The sequence below is a fragment of the Zeus faber genome (assembly GCF_960531495.2).
Source record: "Zeus faber genome assembly, chromosome: 1".
In the NCBI taxonomy this organism is placed as follows: Eukaryota; Metazoa; Chordata; class Actinopteri; order Zeiformes; family Zeidae; genus Zeus; species Zeus faber.
In genome coordinates, this window is record NC_137193.1 from 28755498 (window position 1) to 28777655 (window position 22158).

General features: G+C 47.5%; 1 protein-coding gene across 1 annotated transcript; it reads left to right on the forward strand.

Annotated features, from left to right (window-relative positions):
- Positions 1-1577: 1577 nt before the first annotated feature.
- Positions 1578-16001, forward strand: dlgap3 (discs, large homolog-associated protein 3; the record flags this gene model as incomplete). The annotated part of the gene is made up of 12 exons (XM_080013253.1): positions 1578-2699; positions 5389-5421; positions 6010-6224; positions 6663-6765; positions 7595-7811; positions 10757-11304; positions 11852-11946; positions 13170-13389; positions 14017-14311; positions 14466-14557; positions 14756-14902; positions 15672-16001. The coding sequence occupies 12 exons, from the start codon at positions 1578-1580 to the stop codon at positions 15999-16001; spliced, it is 3417 nt and encodes a 1138-aa protein (XP_079869379.1).
- Between the last annotated feature and the right edge of the window lie 6157 nt (positions 16002-22158).

Genomic DNA, 22158 nt, shown 5'->3' on the forward strand with positions numbered 1-22158 from the left:
AGGTAATCTCATCTCCAGTTTAATCAATTTCAGACCCTACCGGATTTTCAAATTCCGCCGAAATGCGTTTGTGTTTTATATCTACAAACCCCCTGGGTACGACTGATTATTTTGCCAATGAACAGTACGATTAATAGAGGAAATGATTAGGGCGTCTAATGCCGGCCCGATGAAATACATCATTACAACATTGGTGGCGTAATGGATGTTATTATCCACTTGGCGTGGGAATTGGATGACATTCAATATTTTGCGACGTGATCCTGTTTGCCTCGTTGCTCATTTGGCGTCTGAAGTGGAAGTGGTGTGTCATGCAGATTACAGAGCTCTCACTAACGGTGGATTTCACCCTGGGTTCCCCGGATTCTCCCGTATTTTACTCTGCTTTCCCGCTCTCCTCCCAGTTTTTTTATTTTCCCTTAAATATCCTGTATTTTTAACCTTTCTAAAAATAAAAGGTTGCCATGGGGCAATCCCCGTTCCGCTGACTGCTGCGTGATCCGCTGCGTGTCCCCGCTCCCCGTTGCTCCAAATAAAACCAATAATAACAGTGTGTTTATTATAGTAGTTGTATTTATTTTAATTAAATGAAATAAAAAAACATAAAACACTGGCCCAACCGTGCAGAATGGGGAGCTTCAAAGCGGGACCATCCAGGACGTCTGGTCACCATAGTTATATTGCATGTTTACAAGTCAACCTAGCGTTACTTCATCATTCCCATGCGACCAATAGTTCTCAGTCCACCTCTCCATCTGAGGTTCAAAGTACGCCGTGCTGTGTTGTTGTATCTGTTGCTCGAGAACAAGCCCATCAATGTGCATGGCCACAATGTTCTTCTGTGTGTTTGACACAAAGTTTTATCGCCCCGCAGCGCTGGCCTGGCATGCTTATGAGAACCTTTTCAATCGTTTTTGAGACGGAGATATTTTCAAAAACGCCGCTGGTGTGGTCAGGAGGTATTTTGAGAAGGGAGGGGAAAAAATATGTTTTTAAAAATGCTCATTAATGTGTCGACAAGAGGTGTGTCTTAGAGGTGGGAGAGAAGAGGAATCATCACAAAGAAAAAATGAAATTTGAGAGAAGGAAAGGCCAATACGCATCAGCCCAGATAAATGGCAGCCTTTGAGATGAATGAGCAGTGGAGGAGCTGCCTGCATGCTCAGTGCAGCCTCCGGGATAAACGCTGGCTGATGAACTGTTTGTCTTTGTTGGATAAAAATAAGAAAAGAAGTGCAACATCAATAAAAATGATAATCAGTTAATCAGAAGAAAATAGTTTTTCACTGATCGTTTATCCAGCCGCTTGACAGCCCCCGGAAACAACGGAATCAATTCTTGGCATCAATCTAATAAAAGTGGGTTTCTTTTTGTTGCAAAAAGCTATTGTATTAATTTGTGCATCCCATCAAAAATTCAGTCCCAAAAAAAAAATCTGTTCTGTTCGGGGGTCTCTGCGTGCACGTCATTTATCTTGAACCAAATTCTTTGTCTTCCCCTCAGGTGAGTCCAGCGCAGCCCTGTCTCGCCCACAGCGCCCCCTCTCGGCCCGGGCGGCCCACCACGCCCCGGCGCCTATGAAGGGCTACCATGTCAGCCGCAGCATGTCCCAGCACTCCTCCGGCGGTGGCGGCGGGGGAGGGGGGCCCTGCCACTGCATGCCTGAGGACTGCGACGCCGGCCCGGGCCGCGACTACTACCAGGGCCACAACGAAGCCGGTCACTTCTACCCACCGCCCGAGGCCCTGGCCCTCGAGAGGCACCACTCGCACTCCCACAGTCACTCCGGAGGGGGCACCTTCCCCCGCTCGCACCCCAGCCAGCACCCACCACTGCAGTCGTTTGACTCATGTGAGGAGTGCCTGTCCTCGGGCCACACCGCTAAGATGCACCGCATCCCCCCCAGCCTGATAGACCAGTTCGAGAAGCAGGTGCCCTTCCACCCCGACGGCTTCCACACGCTGCAGTACCAGCGCACAGCCAGCGGGGGCGCTGAGCAGCGCAGCGAGAGCCCCTCCCGCATCCGGCACCTGGTCCACTCGGTCCAGAGGCTCTTCGCCAAGTCCCACTCGCTGGAGGCACCCTCCAAACGGGAGTACAACGGCACCAGGGGAGGGGGTGAATACCGTGGTGAGAGGGGAGGAGGCGGCCACCGGAGTGGAGGGGAAGATGGCGGGGGCCACTACTCGGGGCACCAGTCCCGCTCTACCAGGAGGAGCAAGTCCCGCGAGCGCAGCAAGAGTGGAGACTCGCGCCACGAGTCCAGCAGGCGCCACCGGAGCCGGACAGCCGGCTGGTGGAGTTCGGACGACAACCTGGACAGTGACAGCAGCTTCCTGGTGGGTGGGGGCAGGCGCGGCTACCCCAGCGGCCATGAGAGCCTGGATGCCGCCATCCAGGAGCTGACGATGAAGAAGCCCAAGGAGCGGGGAGGTGGGGGTGGAGGTGTGGGCGGGGGTGGGCAGGGGCCAGCGCCCGCTCCGGGGGAGTGCCTGGCCTGCACCAGCATGGCTCTGGCTGGGAACGAGGGAGGCCACCACGGTGGTCACCATGGCCACTCCCTCAAGCGTAGCACCTGGTCGGCCATGACGGTGAGCCAAGCCAGGGAGGTGTACCCCTCCAGCCGGGGAGGTGGCTACGACAAGGCGCTGGTGCCTCTGGAAAGCAAGCTGAAGGAGCGGTCCTTCCACTACCTACAGGTGTGTTTGTTGATCTTTCATGCATGTCTCTGTGTGGGATTACGTTGCACTAGTCGCCCATTGAGGCGATGTTAACATGCTGGGGTTTGCTTGCGACACGCCACGCTGAGCCGCCCACCATCAGCCATTGATCTGTAAATTTGCCACAAAGATCCCCGCAGTCTTGGCCTGCATAGAGTGAACATGTACTCATTAGACGTAATTGTTTGACAGCACGGAGGCTCCAACAGGACAGAATATCTTTGCCGAGATGCACGAGATCCACAGGCTCCTCTTGGTACTCCGCCCGCCACTGTGGAGAAGTTTCAGTTTTCTCCGTCTTCCCATGCGCTCTTCCAATTTACCAGCATAGGCTCATAGGAGGCACGTACAGACATACACACACACGGCCTACAGCAGCCCAGCATGCTGTAGGCCGTGCCGACCGCCGTGTTTCTACGGTAACTGCAGGTAGCTATAGGAGCTCTTGGTGTTTTCACAGATCTAATTTAGAGGAGGAGAAAGTGTGTGCGTGTGTGTGTGTGTGTGTGTGTGTGTGTGTGTGTGTGTGTGTGTGTGGGTGTGTGTGTGTGTGTGTGTGTGTGTGTGTGTGTGTGTGTGTGTGTGTGTGTGTGTGTGTGTGTGTGTGTGTGTGTGTGTGTGTGTGTGGGTGTATGTGTGTGTGTGTGTGTGTGTGTGTGGGTGTACGTGTGTGTGTGAGGAGGTTATACTTTATGCAATAGTCTTTCTCAGAACAATCCTACCAGACTCTCCTCTGCGCCTTGAGCCACCAAGTCCCCATATCGCAATCTCCCGGTGTTCTCCACGTGTGAATTTCGCTGTTTGAATTGTGCCAAGACTTGCTGGAGCCGGTGGGTGGAAGGGGTGGGACGGGTCGGATGCAGAGGAAGGACAGTTAAAGCAGAGATGACTGACGTCCGAGACCCAGAGGGAAATACGGAGGGAGGTGGGGTTGAGGTGGGGTGGTTTTGTGCAGGCACATGGCGGCGCGGCGGCCATAAAGCAATAACAATTTATTTTTGCGCGTCTGGACAGAGCAAGATGGAGCAAGCGAAGCAAAACCTCCAATTACAGACACAAGAGGGCAAGGGTAGCAGATTCTGCAGTTTTGGAGAGGAGGGTCCACACAGAGAAGAGAAGAGAAGATTTAGCTTCATCAAAGTTCGTTTTGTATTGCAGTAGAAATTCACATGCACATTGTTGAGCTTTGGACGGAAATAGTTGAGTCTGCTGCATTTGTCATACTCTGAAACACACTCGTGTTTTGGTGTCCAAAACCAACTCACTCAACGAGAGCAGAGACTGGGAATGGACCTTTTTTTTGGGGGAAATTTTACCAAACCGACTCGTGTTTTTGAGCCAATCTTCACAAGTTGGGATAAGTGGCGTTCAAAGGCGGCGGAACGGCGGCAGATTTCTCTCTCCTCCCCCACCTGGCAGCCTCCACGGTGACCCGATCGCAAAGGGGCACCGCGCCGCTACTCCGCCCGCCCTCTCTCTCTCTCTCCCTCTTTCTCTCGCTCTCTCTCTCTCTCCTCTCGCCGTCTGTGTCCGGCAGATAAGGAATTCAAGTATGGAGGGGTGAGAGAGAAAAAAAACACAGAAGTGAGTGTGAAATAAAAAGGAGGGGCGGAGGAAGAACGGGGAGGCGGTGGAGGTGCAGCGATGGCCGAGGGAGGTTCAGAGACCATGGGGAGAGATAAAGGAGAGGGAGTGGGATGGAGAGATGAAAAAAGACGAGGGGGGAGACGGACGAGGGCCAGGGGATGAGACGGGGGCAGGGTGTAACGTGGGATGGGGGAATTTGGATGAATCATCTCTTTTAAGTGATGACCTTTAAAAACACACTCGGCTGGACCGACCCTGAAGCCCTGAAGCCCTGAAGCCCCGAAGCCCTGTGCGCGTGTGCGTGTGCCTATGCGTGTGCGTGTGTGTGTGTGTGTGCGTGTGTGTGTGTGTGTGTGTGTGTGTGTGTGTGTGTGTGTGTGTGTGTGTGTGTGTGTGTGTGTGTGTGTGTGTGAAATAAAGAGCCTTTTCTTGGTGGCCGTTGCACAGGATTCTTCCACCGCCAGCAGCTGTGTCAGCTGGTGTGAAACTCCCATCGTATTGGTAAAGGACTGGGGCCAGATGGTTGGCACACACACACAGACACACACACACACACACACACACACACACACACACACACACACACACACACACACACACACACACACACACACGGGTCTGAGGGGTTCTCCAGAACAATACAATGGAGGCTAGATGGAAGATGAATTAAATGTATGTCCACATGGGCCATCTCCCTGTGTGTGGATTGTATCTATCTATGATGTACATATCAACTCGTGCTTGTTTTGTCTGCTCATTGCTTAAGCTTTTTCTCATCTGCTTATTTTTAATTTGTCTGCTTGTTCCTATCTTGTTTGTGTCTGTCTGTATATCTATCTATCTATCTATCTATCTATCTATCTATCTATCTATCTATCTATCTATCTATCTATCTATCTATCTATCTATCTATCTATCTATCTATCTATCTATCTATCTATCTATCTATCTATCTATCTATCTATCTATCTATCTGTCTATCTGTCTGTCTGTCTGTCTGTCTGCCTGTCTCTTTGTGTTACAGTAATCTGTTGGCTTCTCTCGCTCATGCAAACTTCTGTTTTCCTCTCTTCCGTGTCAGTGTTTCTCCAGCTGTCAGAGTTTCTCTCTCTCTGTAAGTCCTCCTTGTCCTCTCTCTCTCTCTCTCTCTCTCTCTCTCTCTCCGTCTCTCTCTCGCTCTCTTTTACTCCCGTACCATCTCACGCACACGCGTGCATGTACTCTTACGTGCACCCGTGTGGGTCCGTGCGCATGAGCATGTCCGTGCTGTGTGAGCTGTCCTCTCAGACCCCATGATGCACCCCTCCGGGCACACGCGCAAGAATGTCGCCAGCACGATGGCACGGGGGACATTCGTCTATATTCCATCGGACGTCGTGAAATATTTCAATTGGGCAAAGTCGACGTCCGACTTCGAAAGCAGGGATTGAGGGTATTGGGAGAAGTTTCAGGTTAAACTTCTTAAAATTGTGTCATTTATGAGCACTGACTTAACATTATGGATAACAACCCCGCCCCCCCACCCCCTTAACTGTTGACTTGGAAGCATTAATTACTTAACTACTTTTTAACCCCTCTGTGGAGAAACATACTAAAACTGTGTTACTCATGACTCAAACTTTTATCCTCACTCAAATGTTACCCCCATTAGTTGCGTGTGTGTGATCTTTTGTCGGGTCTGGGCGGATCTTTCATTTTGAAGGTCCCGTCGGACGAGTGGGGCGGGGCCTACCCGGGGGCCGGCGGGGCAGACAGCGGCGGGGAGATCCCATGCCGCCGCATGCGCAGCGGCAGCTACATCAAGGCCATGGGCGACGACGACAGTGCCGACTCGGATGCCAGCCCCAAGGCGTCGCCCAAGAGCAGCCTAATCGCCCAGCGCGAGGCCTTCCGCCGCTCCATCAGCATGGATCAGAGGTCCTAAAAAATTGATTTCTGACGTTTCTCGAGGAGTTTTGATAAAACTCCTAGATTTGCTTTAAAATGATTTTTATCCGTATCCAAAACCTTAACCTGATAAGGTGGAGCAAAGGAACAAATGGCATGTGGCTCAATACTGGGCCTAGAGGTTTGATTCCTACAAGAAATGGGGTTGGTGTTATGTTTGATCAGTGGGATTGGATCGGACGGAATCATCAAAAACAAAAAAATGAATATTAGTTTTTATTTTAAAAAATCCTTTCCATCCTGCCCTCCAAAAAATTTGATTGACAGAAATATGTCTGGCTTTTCCAGGCAACCTGCTTCATCTTCATGCAGAAAATGCAGAAAATGACATAAGTAATGATACACACATTAACAGTGGACCTCAGTTTATAGAAAGATAATGCTGAAATGGTTCTATTTGTTATCCAGGTACTCCTGTAAGCAGTGCACAGACTCCTACCCAAACAGCCGAACGACGCCCAAGAGCCAGACCCGCTCTCGCAGCTACACACGCTCTCTGACCAGCTCCCAGGTAGCTGTGTGTGTGTGTGTGTGTGTGTGTGTGTGTGTGTGTGTGTGTGTGTGTGTGTGTGTGTGTGTGTGTGTGTGTGTGTGTGTGTGTGTATTGAAATACAATTGAATTATTGATGTATACTTGTTCAAAGTGCCTGGCTATATGGTGCCAGAATAACAATTGACACAGTATGGACATAAGGTTGTTGAAAATATGGATTAAAAATCATTCATTCATTACAATTAGCTATGCCTAATGAAAATGTAAAGTATGATATAATACGATATGATATGATGAAGTCTGTTTGGATAAAAATGTTGTAGTTTCTGTACATTTACAAATAAAACCTCCATCATATCTTCCTGTAGCCATTAGTTAAGATGATAAAATTGTACATCATCAGCAGATGATCTTAATTTTCCCACAATGCAAAACCACCGATACATAAATCTACCCTTGGGGTCGCAGCGCCCGTGGGGTGTCACAGGACATATCTAAGACTGATATATTGATATTTGATTGATGTATTCTCAATAAAAACTGAATTTTAGTAGGTTTGAATATATATACTCATTTCTATATAATTCATTTGGAGCTCCCTCCAAGTCGTGTTGGCTTCAAAATAACAATAAAAGGAAAGAAAATTGAAAATGTAAATTTTGAGACCTAAAAATGAGGTTGCAGGCCAAAGGATGAGAACCCCTGCATTCAGCTGCTCAACCCCTTTTCGTCTCTTCTTTTCTAAGTATCTTAGTTCCTGAGTTTGTTTCCTCTGAACACTCCCCCCACTTTCGAACCCTCTCTCGATGACATTATGTAAATATTGTATTTTACCCTCACCCTTCAGCTAGGGGAGACCCTGAACCGGCAGTTTGAGGCGGTGTGTGAGACCATGTTCGGGGAGGTGGAGTCGCAGGCGGTGGAGGCCCTGGACCTCCCCGGTGTCTTCCGCACGCGCAGCCACAGCTACGTGCGTGCCATCCAGGCCGGCTGCTCCCAGGACGACGACTGCCTGTCCGTCTTCTCCATGTCGGGCCCCCAGGGCAGCATCAAGAGCGGGGCCGGTGAGTGTGTGTGTTTGAGTGCATACGGCATTTGGTGTCCTCATAATATCATAATATATATATATCTATATTTTATTATATATATATATTTTTTTTTTTGATGATTTAAATTATACTAGATTCATAATATTTAATATTATATATTTTGTAAATATTATATGTGTATTCAAGAAAGAACATGTGTCATGATACATGGGTGAAAATTCAATATAATAATAATGGAAATATTGTTAGGTGAATTTTGTGTAGTAACGTCAAAGCAATACTGTAACACTGTAGATTAAGGTTTAATGCAAATATCTACTTTTTATATGATGTTTATACCTTCCATCAAAATAAATAGCTATTCTCTGATTTTGAGAATTGCTACAGTATTTATGAGCAAAACATCGCGATTCTTGAGAGTGTCAATATTTTGGTGCTGTGTATGTGAGTATTTACTAAAGTTATGTGAACTAACCAAAGGCACATTTACGAGAATGTTGCACTGCACCCTAAAACAAGCTGTTATTTTTACATAATTATTACATATAGACCTGATCGCAATTATTTGAGATCGCAATCTTTTTGTAAAATCGTTTCCATTTCCATCCTAATTTCAGGGGACTTTTAAACCAATGTTAGAAAGTCACAATAAATAGAATCTGAATTAGAAGAGTTTCCACCAGTTGAGCTGAGGGAAATTAACTGTCTACCCAAATTGTTATATTCCAATCTACATCTTCAATGCTAATTATTGGCTCTTCTGCAATAGGTACACATGTGCTCCATTGCCACCATATGATAGTGATATAAAAGCAATTAAATTGTAATTAAATTGGAATCGCTTTGAAAGCGATGGTGTAAAAATAATTGTTATGCAATTATTTCTATGACAATTATTCATGGATCAAATGTATTCACATGATCATGATGGCCCTAGAGCGCATGCAATTTCACTCAATTGCTCTACTGTATTTATCTGAATGCCATTCCGCTTGTGTGTTCCCGCTTCTATATCGACTCTATCAGATTCTTCTTCTTCTTCTTCTTTTTCTTCTGCTTCTTCTTCTTCTTCTTCTTCTTCTTCTTGGGTGGAATGGCCGCTGTATCAGGCTCGGTAATGGCCACTGGAGTGCTCATGATGAGGATGATAGCTCAATGTACCCTGCAACCGCTCCCCTGGCCCTCTCTCTCTCTCTCTGTCGCTCTCTCTCTTTCTTTCTTTCTCCTTCCTCCTTCTGCCTTGATGTGTTCTTCCTCTCTTTCTACATCTCCTTCAGCTGGGTTCTATTCTCAAGCTGCATCTACAGTACATCTCCAGCATAAAGGAGTGTGTGGATGTTTTGTGTTAAACCTGTGTGTGTGTGTGTGTGTGTGTGTGTGTGTGTGTGTGTGTGTGTGTGTGTGTGTGTGTGTGTGTGTGTGTGTGTGTGTGTGTGTGTGTGTGTGTGTGTGTGTGTGTGTGTGTGTGCGCGTGTGCGTGTGTCTGTGTGTGTTTGCAGACTGCGGTGTCTCTTTAGCGCTATCTCTTGTGTCCCTACAGGGCTAATATTTCTTGGCTTAGAGCAGCAAATCCCCCGGAGATTTATTAAAGCCGCCGTGAAGTGGTGTACACATCAACCACCGACACACGCACACACGCACACACACACGCACACGCACACGCACACACACACACACACACACACACACACACACACACACAAACACACGCACATCTTGCACGTGCACACACACGAGGGAGGGGAGGCTCAATTCACTGACACACTGACTTTTGGAATATAAAAGCTTGTAGGAGTGCTGCTTTATTCAGTCAAAATAAACTTTGAATAATATGCGTGTGTGTGTGTGTGTGTGTGTGTGTGTGTGTGTGTGTGTGTGTGTGTGTGTGTGTGTGTGTGTGTGTGTGTGTGTGTGTGTGTGCCTGTGTGAAAGCAAGGGTGTAAAAAAGACACAGAGAGCGGGAGAGAATCCACAGGAAGGATGGGGGATCTCTTTATTGTGCGTCTCATTTTAATATTTTCTCAGGATATCGCTTCATGTTCTTAAGAGGCAGAGTTAACTTCGCTCACAGAAAAAAAGCTTTTCTTTCTGGGGTTTTTTTTTTTCCTCTTTCTCATTTTTGTCATTCCTCTCTCAAGCCGCTGCCTTCGTCTTGATGAAATTCTGGCTGAAAGCTAATGTTTGGGAGGAAAAACAAAAGTAGAGCGCAATATGGATCTGCCTCATATTACTTTTGATGATTATTATTATTTCTCCTCCCTGTTTTCATTCTTCCCCTGTTCCTATTCATTCTCCCTGTTTTATGCACCACACGCCTCCCTCCCTCTCGCCAGCCTGCCCCCATTGTAAGTATCCCAACACCAACCAACTCCACCTCCACTGCCACCTAAACCCGAAACAAAGGCCGAAACATACCCGAAGTAGGCACATGAATAAAAAACCAAAAGGTCATGCACCTGAATCCAACAGGGGGCAGTAGAGGACAAATATGATCTGGTTTGTACTATGGCAGTCGACAATCACAAACAAATACTCTATGTCCGCTGTTGAGGAATGTGTCATTTTGCACTTATGGTACCAGAGAAAAATAAAATAATAAACGGGCAGAATCGAGACTGGAGATGGACTTTCTAAAAATTTACGTGTGTAAACTAATCAAATATTCGTCAAATTCAACTGCCATCAGAGCACCAAATATAAGGGATAAAATAAAAATAAATAAAAAATACAAGAGATATGAGATTTGAGAGGCTGTTTCCTGTTGTTGCTGTCCCCTAGCTGCAATGCATGCCCCTGCAACTGGAGCTTGTGCGCAAGGATACGTGAAAGCAGCTTTACGTAGCTCGAAGTGTACTTACATAGGGTATGATTCAGCTCTAAGTTCGCACGTTGCCCGTACACTAAATAGCACACCTGCTTTGCCTCAATCTCCCTCTCCTCCCTCTCTTTTGGCCCCCCAGTCTTTCCATACCGCAAGGGTGCCCCTCCCCCGCTCCCGCCTCGCATGTCCAAGTCCTCCCTGTCCGTCCGGGCACAGAGCAGCACTGAGTCCACCCAGGACGCCTACTTCCACGCCACTGCACAGCGCTCCATGGACATGGGCCCTGGGCGCCACAAACAGCACAGCAACTCGGTGGACTTGGGGGGCTCCGAGGGGCCGTCGGGCCGCACCTCCAGGGGAGGCTACTACACAGGGACGGGCCCCGGACGCTCCCGGCAGCACAGCAACTCGGCCGAGAGCCTGGATGGCGGGGTGAAGGGGTCCCGGGAGCTGGTGCCCTATGGAGGGGGCCCCGGCGTGGGGGTGAGGGCCAAGCACAGCAGCTCGGCCGACAGCCTGCTGGAGGGGCCGCCACGGCCCCCCAGGGAGAGGGACGGCAGGGCCGGCGGTAGCCTGGGGAAGTCGGCATCCCTGCCCCAAAACAGCATGCTGCTGAGTAAAGGAGGCGGAGGGGGGCAGGAGGAGGGGCGCGGTGGGAGGAAGTGGAGGCCATCCATCGCAGTGCAGGTGAGGTCCAGATGGGTGTGTTGACAATTACAGGAAACTATACGATGTCAACATATATCACGTATATCGTATATCTGCGTAATAAAACGAAATTCCACATTAAGAACCCAATGGCAGTTTGGTTCTTACCTAAAACTAGATGGAACTGTTAAGTATGATATCACACCAAATCCTGAAGTATTTCAGGTCTCAGACCTTGTGGAAATCTGTAATTTAGAACAGTGAACAGTGAACCTGCGATGCCTGACCCACACAGGGGCTGCCAGAAATCGAAGGCGGGGTCATGAGGCCTTGGACAGTTTGGGTGTTAAATACAACTTGTTACAGAATCAACATGTTATAATGTACCCTATGCTCCCAAAAACCTACATTAATGTTGTGAAATTAAATGTGATGATGGGGGGGGGTCTGAGATGAATCAGGTGTGATTAAGGTGGTCTCGGTTGGGAACTACTGATTTAGACTACGAAATGTGCCTATGTTCAAGGTTCTGATGTGTTAATACCACCGGAAGAGAATATATGATAACACTGACTTCTCGCTGCAGGTGGACAGTTCAGAGACCCTGTCGGACTCGGATGCAGAGGGCAAGGCGCTGAGAGAGGTCCACTCCATCGGGGTCCAAGTGGAAGACGACAAAAGGTAAGAAGAATCTTTAATTGTCACTCAACACACCACATGCATACACACACACACACACACACACACACACACACACACACACACACGCTTTTTGGATGGTGGCCGGTGAAATGTGGCCTCTGCATTTGACCCATCCTGGCTTGTCCTTCCTCCTGGAGGGCAGCCAGGAGCAGTGGGCAGCATTTGTCAACGCGCTTGGGGACCTGGGATTCAAGATTCAAGAGGTTTATTCGTCACATACATATACATACTTTCATACATATATGCAGTGAAATGTAATGCAACGCACCCGGTGATAACACACAATATGTCTTAAAAATGTCTTTCTAATAGACCAGCTAACTGATTCCTAAAACGTAATACAGTAAGTCGAATAATACTTATAGAATAAAATAAAAATATATAGAATAAAATCAAATAAAATAGATAAAGGGAATATGCTTATGTATATGGAATAGGCAATCATGTACAGATATGTGCATTAAAGTGGCATGTGAATGAAGTGAGGTAGTGTTAGTGGGATTATACAGCACAGTATACAACAGTACGGCATCACCGAACAACCCTGAACGATGACACAGTATGCGGTACAGTATGCTACATGCAGTACAGTAAGGTAGTGGTACACTAGTGGTAGTGTGTTGGTCAGTGAGGACGCCTGGTGAGGTCAGCATTGACAGTTCTTATGGCTTGCGGGAAAAAACTCCGTCTCAGTCTCTCTGTTCTCGCTGTGTGATTGCGGAGGCGCTTGCCTGACCGCAGCAGCTGGAACAGTCCATTGTTGGGGTGGTGAGGATCCTTCATGATCCTGCGGGCTCTGCTCCTACACCTCCTGGTGTATAAGTCCTGCAAGGGGGGGAGGGTAGTTCCAGTGGTACGTTCAGCTGAACGCACCACCCTCTGCACGGCCCGCCTGTCCTGGGCAGTGCAGTTCCTAAACCTCGAGCTACTGTATATGTGCTCATGAACGAGACGTTCGAATCAAGAGATACTTCGCTCAGACTGCATGACATTTCGACACCTCAGTGTGTCATGTGCCACGGAAATAAACAGCAAACTGCTGGGAAATCGTCGCATGACTACCCCCTATCGTGTTTGTCAATCAATCAGGCACTAGAACAAGAAGTTCCGTGAACCCGATGAATCTTGGAAAGGCTCCTGTACCCCACTCTCCCCACTCTCTACTCTAAACTCATCATTTTTGTTTTGTTTTTTCCCCCCAGACGGGCTCGTTTCAAGCGCTCCAACAGTGTGACGGCGAGTGTGCAGGCCGACCTGGACCCCGAAGGCTTCCCGGGGCTCAGCATCGCCGTGCCCATGCAGGACAAGGGCCTCCAGTTTGGCTGCTCCTTCCAGAGGCACTCGTCGGAGCCCGAGTCAGCCGGACAGTACGCAGAGTACCACCGCACAGTGCACACACAGGGCCAGTGGGCGTACAGGGAGGTAGGCGTTCAGTCAGTGTACCAACCTTTTTAACAATGAAATAATGTGACAGCACACCACTATCCTGCTAACCACTAACAACGCAACAAACACGTAGAACGGCGCTTATCGCAAATGATTCGTTTGTAGCGAAGAAATCTTTGAAATGACTCGGGGGTCGGTCGCATGTTCGACTCACAAACAAACTGAAAATAATTACTGAGGACTAATTCCAATGATTCTGACAGCATGAAATGAATCTTGTGAGAATTCCAGTCACAACTGAGAGCTCAAACGACTCATCTGACTCTTGTTCATTGCCTCTCTCATGGTGTGTTACACCAACAGATGCAAACAAACAAAGAGTTGGAAAATCAAGCAACTTTTTTTACAGAGTGACTCGTCAATCACTGAATCTCAAAGAAAGAGGCAAAGCTTTCATCACCACCAGTTCTCACGTTCATTGTGAAACTTGAGTTTGCTCTGATGAACACAGAGCTGCTATTCTGTCTGGAACTGATGAATTTGATGAATTAGTACCGCCTTACATTTAATCTTGCAACACAAGAGCTAGTTTCCATAGGTAACTAGCCCCAAATATCATTGGCTTGGACAGATCTTTTTCATCATCTCTTTCTCCAAAAGCAGGACTATATCCAGAGCGGCTACACCGGGGAGACCTGCCAAGGCGACCCCCGGCCCCACCAGCACCCCATCCTCCCTCCGCGTGCACACTCCCCACTGCCCCTCACCTCCGAGCGGGCCTGGGCAGGGACCCCGTCCCTGGAGGGTCCACGCAGCCTCCCGGACTCGGGCCGCGCCTCGCCCTGCATGAGGGACGGAGAGTTCTTTCTACGGCTGCTCCAGACCGAGGTGGAGAGGATAGAGGGATGGTGCCAGAACATGGAGAGGGAGGCTGAGGAGAATGAATTGCCAGAAGAGGGTATGTTACAGGGGTGTTTCTGTCATGTTTTCTTTTTCGTGGGAAGAGGTTCTGATGGAGCAAAGGGAGGTTTGAAGATGAAACAACTGTGGGGATTTTTATTTTGTAAGAGAGCTGAATGTTCAACGTCTTTCCGCTTGCTTCCCACTCCCAGTTCTTGAGCTGATTCGTAATGCGGTTGGCAGCGCACAGATGCTCATGTCTCAAAAAGTCCAGCAGTTTTTCCGCCTCTGCCAGCAAAGCGTGGTGAGTATGTGCATTCTTGTGTGAAAGCACCCACTGCAGTGGACCTCATTTGAATCCATGGCGTGCACATCTGCATCTACACATCGATTTAAGCTACTCTCTATATATTAGCCATCGCTGCAGGTGGAACCCGGTCTCAGAATCACTGAACACGTTTTATTCCTTTGCCCTATTTCCATCTCCCCCTACATCTCCCAGGACCCCTCGGCGTACCCCCAGCCCACCTCTCAGGACCTGGCCAGCTTCTGGGATCTGCTCCAGCTCAACATCGAGGACGTCAGGGTGAAGTTCCAGGATCTCCAGAGGCTAAAGGACTCGGACTGGCAGCTCCTGCCGGAAAAGAAGGTGAGCGGCCCCGGGGTTCGCTCGGCTCTGGTCTCATTTCAGCGCTCCCCCAGAACCAAGATGGCCGTGTGCAGGAGAGTGCCACAGATGGCCCTGCCCTCCACCAAGCCGCCGTTGGCCAAGAACCCGCAAGACGGAAAATGGAACTCAGTCACGTGAAATGCGCGGAGACCCTGGCAAAATCCCTGTATAGGTGTACAAAACTATTTATATGTGCTTGTATATGTTGCAGCTGTGTGCACATAAATTTAATTCTTATAGATATTTTAAACAGTGCAAAATTAGATTCAATCTGCCCTCAAAAAAGTACGAGATGGTGAACTTGGAAAACGAATGGATGGAAAACTACCTAAATGGTAAATTAAGATACACCTCATGGTATACTCATTGACAACTAACACTTGATCTTTTTCCTCTTTTTTCCCTTCTACTTCATCTTATTTATAATTATTATTTTTTTTCCTTTCCCATGTGTCATCCCCTTTTGCCATTGTACTGATGCCAATCCATGCTGTTGTTTTTTTAATTTGTGCGACCAATTTGCTCCTTATCTCTGTATGTAAATCTGCTCATGTTCTTCCCTGTAAACCGGACGTTGATCTCATCTACCCATTGATGTTTTGTACCCGTTTATGCCTCCCAATGTCCCTCTCACGAAACCGTCACCGTGCAACCCTTGCGTCGCTCTCCTGTCCTGTCCTGGTTCATGGTCCATCAACACCCTGTCCTTACTCCCTCGCCACTTCACCATCACCCCTCGTCCTGCCAGGACGACAAGAAGCTTCCTCCCCCCTTACCAAAGAAGCCAGCCGGGGGGGTGAGTGGCAGCCTGCGGGCCGACAGCGTTGGGGACGGAGGCGGATGTGGAGGCGGAGGCGGCGGGCTCGGCGGCAGCGTAGGGACCCTGGCGGTGCCCCGTGTAGGCGGCCGCACGCTGCCCGTCAGGGAGAAGTCCCTGGACCTCGGGGAGCGGCAGAGGACAGAGGCCAGGAGGAGGCTGCTGCAGACCAAGCGCACCGCCTCCTTCCGGCAGAACTCGGCCACCGAGAGTGCCGACAGCATCGAGATCTACATCCCCGAGGCGCAGACCCGCCTCTGAAACGGGCAGTGGACACTTTGGGCGCTCTATCCCAGAGCGACCAACGTTTTTAGATCTGGTTCAACCGATACCCTTTTATCGCTGCCGCCCATCTGCTACCCTGCCCTCAGTGTTGACGTTAAGTGACGGACAATTCTCTCGTGCCCGACCCCGTATGGGGCCAAAGCAAGCAATGACGGGACATTTTTTTCGACATTTGTTTTTTATTGGCGGTCCTAACCTAAACCTTAAATGGTAGCCTGGGTTTCGCGGATGGTAGTCAGCTGTAGTAGCATAGCATGCCTGTGCCTGTCCTCCTAGCAGCTCTCCCTCCATGGAAATAAAGGGCTTAACAGGCATGCCATCCTTGTCGAAGGAGAGAAGAGCACAGCACAGCATCACCTTATGCCGGGATCAAACTACACAATGATTTTGTCTTTCATGATGGTCACCATGTCGGATTAGGTGATGATAGTGCCATAAATTCTTGTCGTGTCTTGGTCGGGAGACAGGGAACACTACAAGCATGACCCCAACCATCGTTGCCTGAGTTCATAGGTCGCCGGGGGTTGGGGTGGGGGGGAGGGGGTCAAGAAACTGTCAACAAACATGGCTACACAAGCTCTATGTATGATGCTGGAGGTCTTGTGTTCTGGGAAAGAAAAACAAAAGAAAGAAAAAAACGATTATGGACCCGTTCCAGTGTACATGCGGCCATGTGGACAGTCTGTGTCGGCAACCGACGTACAATCTGAATCGGTTTTGGCTCACACCTCCCCGTCTCGCAGCGCCTCCCGGGTGGACTTAGTTCTCAGTTCAATCAGAGCCCCCGTCCCCGGACGTGCCCGGAGCACAAGGCTAATTATTATGCAGGATGACGTCGTCGGACCTTCCTAGGTGCACTGGGAAATGTTTTGGACTAATTGAGTTTGGGAAACAATGGGCAGTCCCCACAGCAACAGCAGCATCCCTCTTGCCATGTTTACATACAGGTATGTGCACCAGAGAGCACTCTGTGTCGTAGGACGAGGCAGGAAGATACAAAAAATTCTGACATGCTAGACTTTTGGTTTGGGTGTCGCAGGGCGTACGAAGATTATGTACATTACCACACTACACGGGTTAGATGCTTCTTCGTTGTTCCCGACATTCATATTTGGGCCTGACGCTGGAGATTCGACGGCCACGAAAGAATCGCCTAAAAATCGGGCTGAATTTGTGTAGTCTGATCCTGGCATTATACACGTCAACCATCACCACCCTAGAAATGCTTTTTCACCACTGAATCTCACTATATACCATATTTACAATATGTGAGCTGGTGTTTGTTTTTTGGGGTTTTTTTTGTTCTATTTAGTACTCTTCAATGACGCTCTCAGTATCCTTGGTGGGTTTTAGACTATTTTCAAATATAAGGAGTACTCCTTGTGAAGACAGGTAGTTGGCAATCCCAAAGAAAATTCGTCATTGCATAGCATGCCAATTACAGATTTCATCAAGGCCCAGTCAGTCACTCTAAATATATACATATATATATATATATATATGTGTGTGTGTGTGTGTGTGTGTGTGTGTGTGTGTGTGTGTGTGTGTGTGTGTGTGTGTGTGTGTGTGTGTGTGTGTGTGTGTGTGTGTGTGTGTGTGTGTATATGTATATATATATATATATATATATTTCAGACCGAGCGTTCCGCAGCGAGACCCTGTTTTGTACATAGTCTGCATGCCCATGCTTTGCCAGGGAGGGAGCTTTGCAGTGTAGCATCACAGGCTTGACAGCCGGAGATCCTTGCAGACACACACAAAAAATAAAACCCAGAGTTGTTTGCTTTTTATATATTCTTTCTGAAGTTAGAGTGCTCATGGGCGGGGTAGGGGGGACATTTTTGGGGATTTTTCGGTGGCTTTTTTCAGAGCTGTCAACGAGAAAAAAAGCAAAGGAAAAAGGGAAGCCCCATTTCACTGTGAGACTACAGCACTCCCCATGTGGTGAAACAAGGCAACACACAATACAATACTGGCCTGAAATAATAGAGATCTTTCTCCTTCTCTTGTCCTGCTTCCTCCTCTGAAGTGCTTAGATTTTCAGTGAAAACATTATACCCCGTTGAGCCAAATTATCCCAAGGCTCACCTAAGGAGAGGGCGGGGAATGGACACCATCCCTCCTGCATCCTAAAGTACTGACCACAGTCTGAAGGAACCCAATCACCCCCAAGAACCCAACGAGATCATGTCAAAAGTTACACGTCGCGACACTTTCAATTTCACACACTGCCATGCAGAAAAAGAAAGGATGAGAGGAAAAGCGAAAACAAAGCCTTGGTCTCGCCCTTGGAGCTAAAACGCTCAAATATAATCTGGCTCCCGCCAATACTCCCTCCCAAAGTGACGACAATTTAATTTTTACGCTCCAGAGGTGACGATGGATCAGGCGGGGAAATGCTTGAATCAAAACCGGAATCATTTTGTTCCCTTTTTTTTTTTGGTGCAGGTTAAACCGCCTCTTCTCCCTGCCAAAACCGTACTGCTCGTACAGGACAAGCATAAGTTCTAAAGATCTGAGAGGGTCCCTTTGTTTTTGTTTTCAAACTCATGTGGAGAAGATACTAAAGATGTTATTAGATCTTATCGCTGGTGCGTGAGTGTGACACTGTGAGCGTGATTAAGACAAAACAAAGGGCTTTTTTGGGGGGGGTTTTTTGTCTAAATTTGCGATAAAGCCCTGATTGATAGCCTGTATTTAGGAATTTTTCTCGAAGAAAAAGGAAAATGAGCTGAGACAGGAGTCTTTAAGCATGATATGTTGTTTTTTTTTCTCATTTCTTTTTCCCTTTTCTACCGTTTTGAGACGGAATGCGTCGGGGAAAAAAATAATATTTTACCGGGAGATGTATATTTTATAATATAATCAACATTTCTTATTAGATGAGTAGAGACTGTGGAGTACAGCGTACAGAGGAACCTATATCAAATGTGAAATGTTGCAGTATTATTATTATTATTATTATTATAGAATATATAGTGACGTGTGATATGACTACAGCCGCCAGGCAAAAAATATTATTACTATTATGGCGTCAGCACTGGGGCATTTTGACAGGGTACAACTGGCAAAAGTGCAGTTTGCCACTGTCTATTTATCTTCTAAGTCAGTGGTTTTTTTGATGAAAATCCAACTACTGTAACCCCCCCCCCCCCAACCCCACCCACCCACACACACACTCACACGCACAGACACACACACACACACACACACACACACACACACACACACACACACACACCTTCCCACCTCCTCTTGCTCCCCTGTTTTGAACCAACTACATGTGCCTAACCAGCTAGATGTGGACGTTTTCTTGGAACACACTCTATATAGACACGTGACACGTGCATATACTGTGTGTGTGTGTGTATATATATATATATATATATATATATATATATACACACACACATACACACACATATATATATATATATATATATCATACAAATCTACAGATAATATTGTAAATTTTTTGAGGAAAATGTTTTTTAATCGTGTAGACATGCGTGCATCCCTCCCTCACTCACGTTGTCAGATCAACTGATTTTGCCCTTGGATTATTTGCATGGTGTTACGGCATTTTTTTTCTTTAAGCACAAGGAGTCTTTTAAGCATCATTTTATTCAACGTTTGAAAAGATTTCACTCACAAGGCTGTGTTTTCTTTTCAGAAACTTTTGAAAAAATCATACATGGCGGTTCCCTTTTTACAAGGACGTGTACTCCTCACTCAAAGCACAGAGATCTCCCTACCGGTAAACCCACTGGGAAGGACTTTTAACCTCCATCCCTCACGTCTCTGTTTCCACACACACAACTTATGCCAAGTTCACTCGTAGCAATTTATTCTCACTAAATCACTGCATTGTTTGACATCGCAGTAAGTGTTGTGGGTTGTTTTATTTTGTTGTTGTTTTTTTTTTTTAACCAGCCGTCTTGCCTTGAAAACAGGTCCATTACAAACACTTAAAACTTACTGGGCAGGTGTGATTTCCACACCTTAGTTTCTGTATTTAAAACCTCCAAACAGTTCCCACGCCTGTAAATACACGGGGGCCGATAGGCGCTTCCCTTCACTTCACTTGCAAGCAATCGCACTGGAGAGTGACGAACACGTGTAAGACCCTGCTCGGCGCCCACGCGGGGCGCTCTGGATGGGACTTCAGAGTGCAAAGCGTTTGGACAGTTCAAGTACCTCAGTCTCCAGGCCCCCTCCTCCAACCCAACCCCCAAGGCCTCGATCGGTCCTCAGGGCTATCATCCTGACACACAACCAACACAACCACAAACCCCTCATTGGATGACGGCACAGCAGGATAGCCATCGCCCCCTTGTGGAGAGGAGAAGCCAGCGTCCATTTTGGGTGGGTGGACGAGTTGAGCTCAATTGTAACCAATGGTTGTCTTGGTTGGTTCATGTCTGCAACAAAACTGGAGAGTAGGGAACTGGTAGCATTAACGTGTATATGCCTGTGTGTGTGTGTGTGTGTGTGTGTGTGTGTGTGTGTGTGTGTGTGTGTGTGTGTGTGAGAGAGAGTGTGTGTGTTTTGTGTGCGTGCGTGCGTGTGTGTGTGTGTGTGTAATTGCACTGTGATGTTCACACCCCCTGCTCCTGCCGCACGGACACACGTAACCCCACGCCGGTCGGCGACAACTCAGCAATTACTGTGTAATTAACAGAACCATGAAATAAACAGATAGCAAATACACCGGTCAGTCCGCCCTCGTGTTTACAAAACCCCTGTAAATACCTTGTCGCTCTGATTCAATGACATGTATCGTTATTACAATTAGTAGGATTATTATAAGTACGATATCACCGTCATTCAACTGATTAATTACTGCCATCGCCGTCCTTTCTTATGAACTGTTGTCATTGCAATTCTAGTTATTAGGGTTGGGTGAGGAAACATTGTTCTGTCCTCAAGGACGAGTCTTATGTACAATAACAAAACAAAATAGTCTATTCTACTATTTAATTGCTGCTACGGACGGAAAAGACTCGAGACAGCAGCTCCGAGAGGACACGCTTGATGGACTGTTGGAAGGAGGGGGACGATGGAATCTCAGGAGCTTATCGGTCCCACAAAGGACTCCTCGGTTTTCCGCACTTTCCTTCCTTGATTTTTCGGAGGGGAAAAAAAGGACAGAACGGACTTTGCAGACGCTCCATCCTCCCTCCCTCCGCATACTCTACTTCTCTAATGTAGCAACGCCACTCCTCCTTCGTCCTCCGCTCCATCACCCCTCCTCCTCACCTCTCCTGCTCCACGTTGTTGTTCTCTCACCCCAGTTCTTAATCAGACGGGTTTGATACAGTGAGATGTTTCTTCACTTAGGACAGTTATATACACTTACACACACACACACACACATATATATATACACATACATATACACACACACACACACATACACATATATATGTGTGTGTGTTTGATTCAGATAGAATATTGTACATAGAGAGGAAAATATTTGTTTGTCCCTTGAAAAATGGATTCACTGGGGCTTATAGCAATAGCAACGCCGCCGAGCGGAACTCTGTTGTTCTACACCAACGCCACCGACGGACACACGAAAATGCATGCGACCGAGAACGTAGTGTGATTATGTGCTTGGTCGAGGGGTTTGAAGCGGTGGGAGGGTTGGGTTGCACAGCGACATATAAATCATGATCCAGTTTGTTGTTTTGTTTCAAATTTTTTTGTGCATACAAAATGATTTATGGAGCCTCCATGTTCCACGACACTCGATGTGTCCAGGAGTTCGTCTGCTGAAGCCCCGGAGAGATGGCACACTGTGACATGGTTTACCCCAACACAGAATGTAACACTGTCAACATTGTCGAGACATTTTCTAATGGCTATATTATTACTATTAATATGATTATTATAAAGCTATTTTTAGCGAGTTAAACAATTGCCGATTGTGGATACGCTGTGTCGTTATTTGTGTCGATTCCCTGACTCTGACTTTAGGTATTCGGATCAATATTTACTTGCGGCTCACGTTATCTATCTCTAGATCCCGAGGGGATCGTTCAGTTTGGAACCCCTCTGCATTAGGTCACACATGTTATAAGGGCTTAGCATAAAAAACCACAATGAATACAGTGTCAAACTAGCTTTGAAT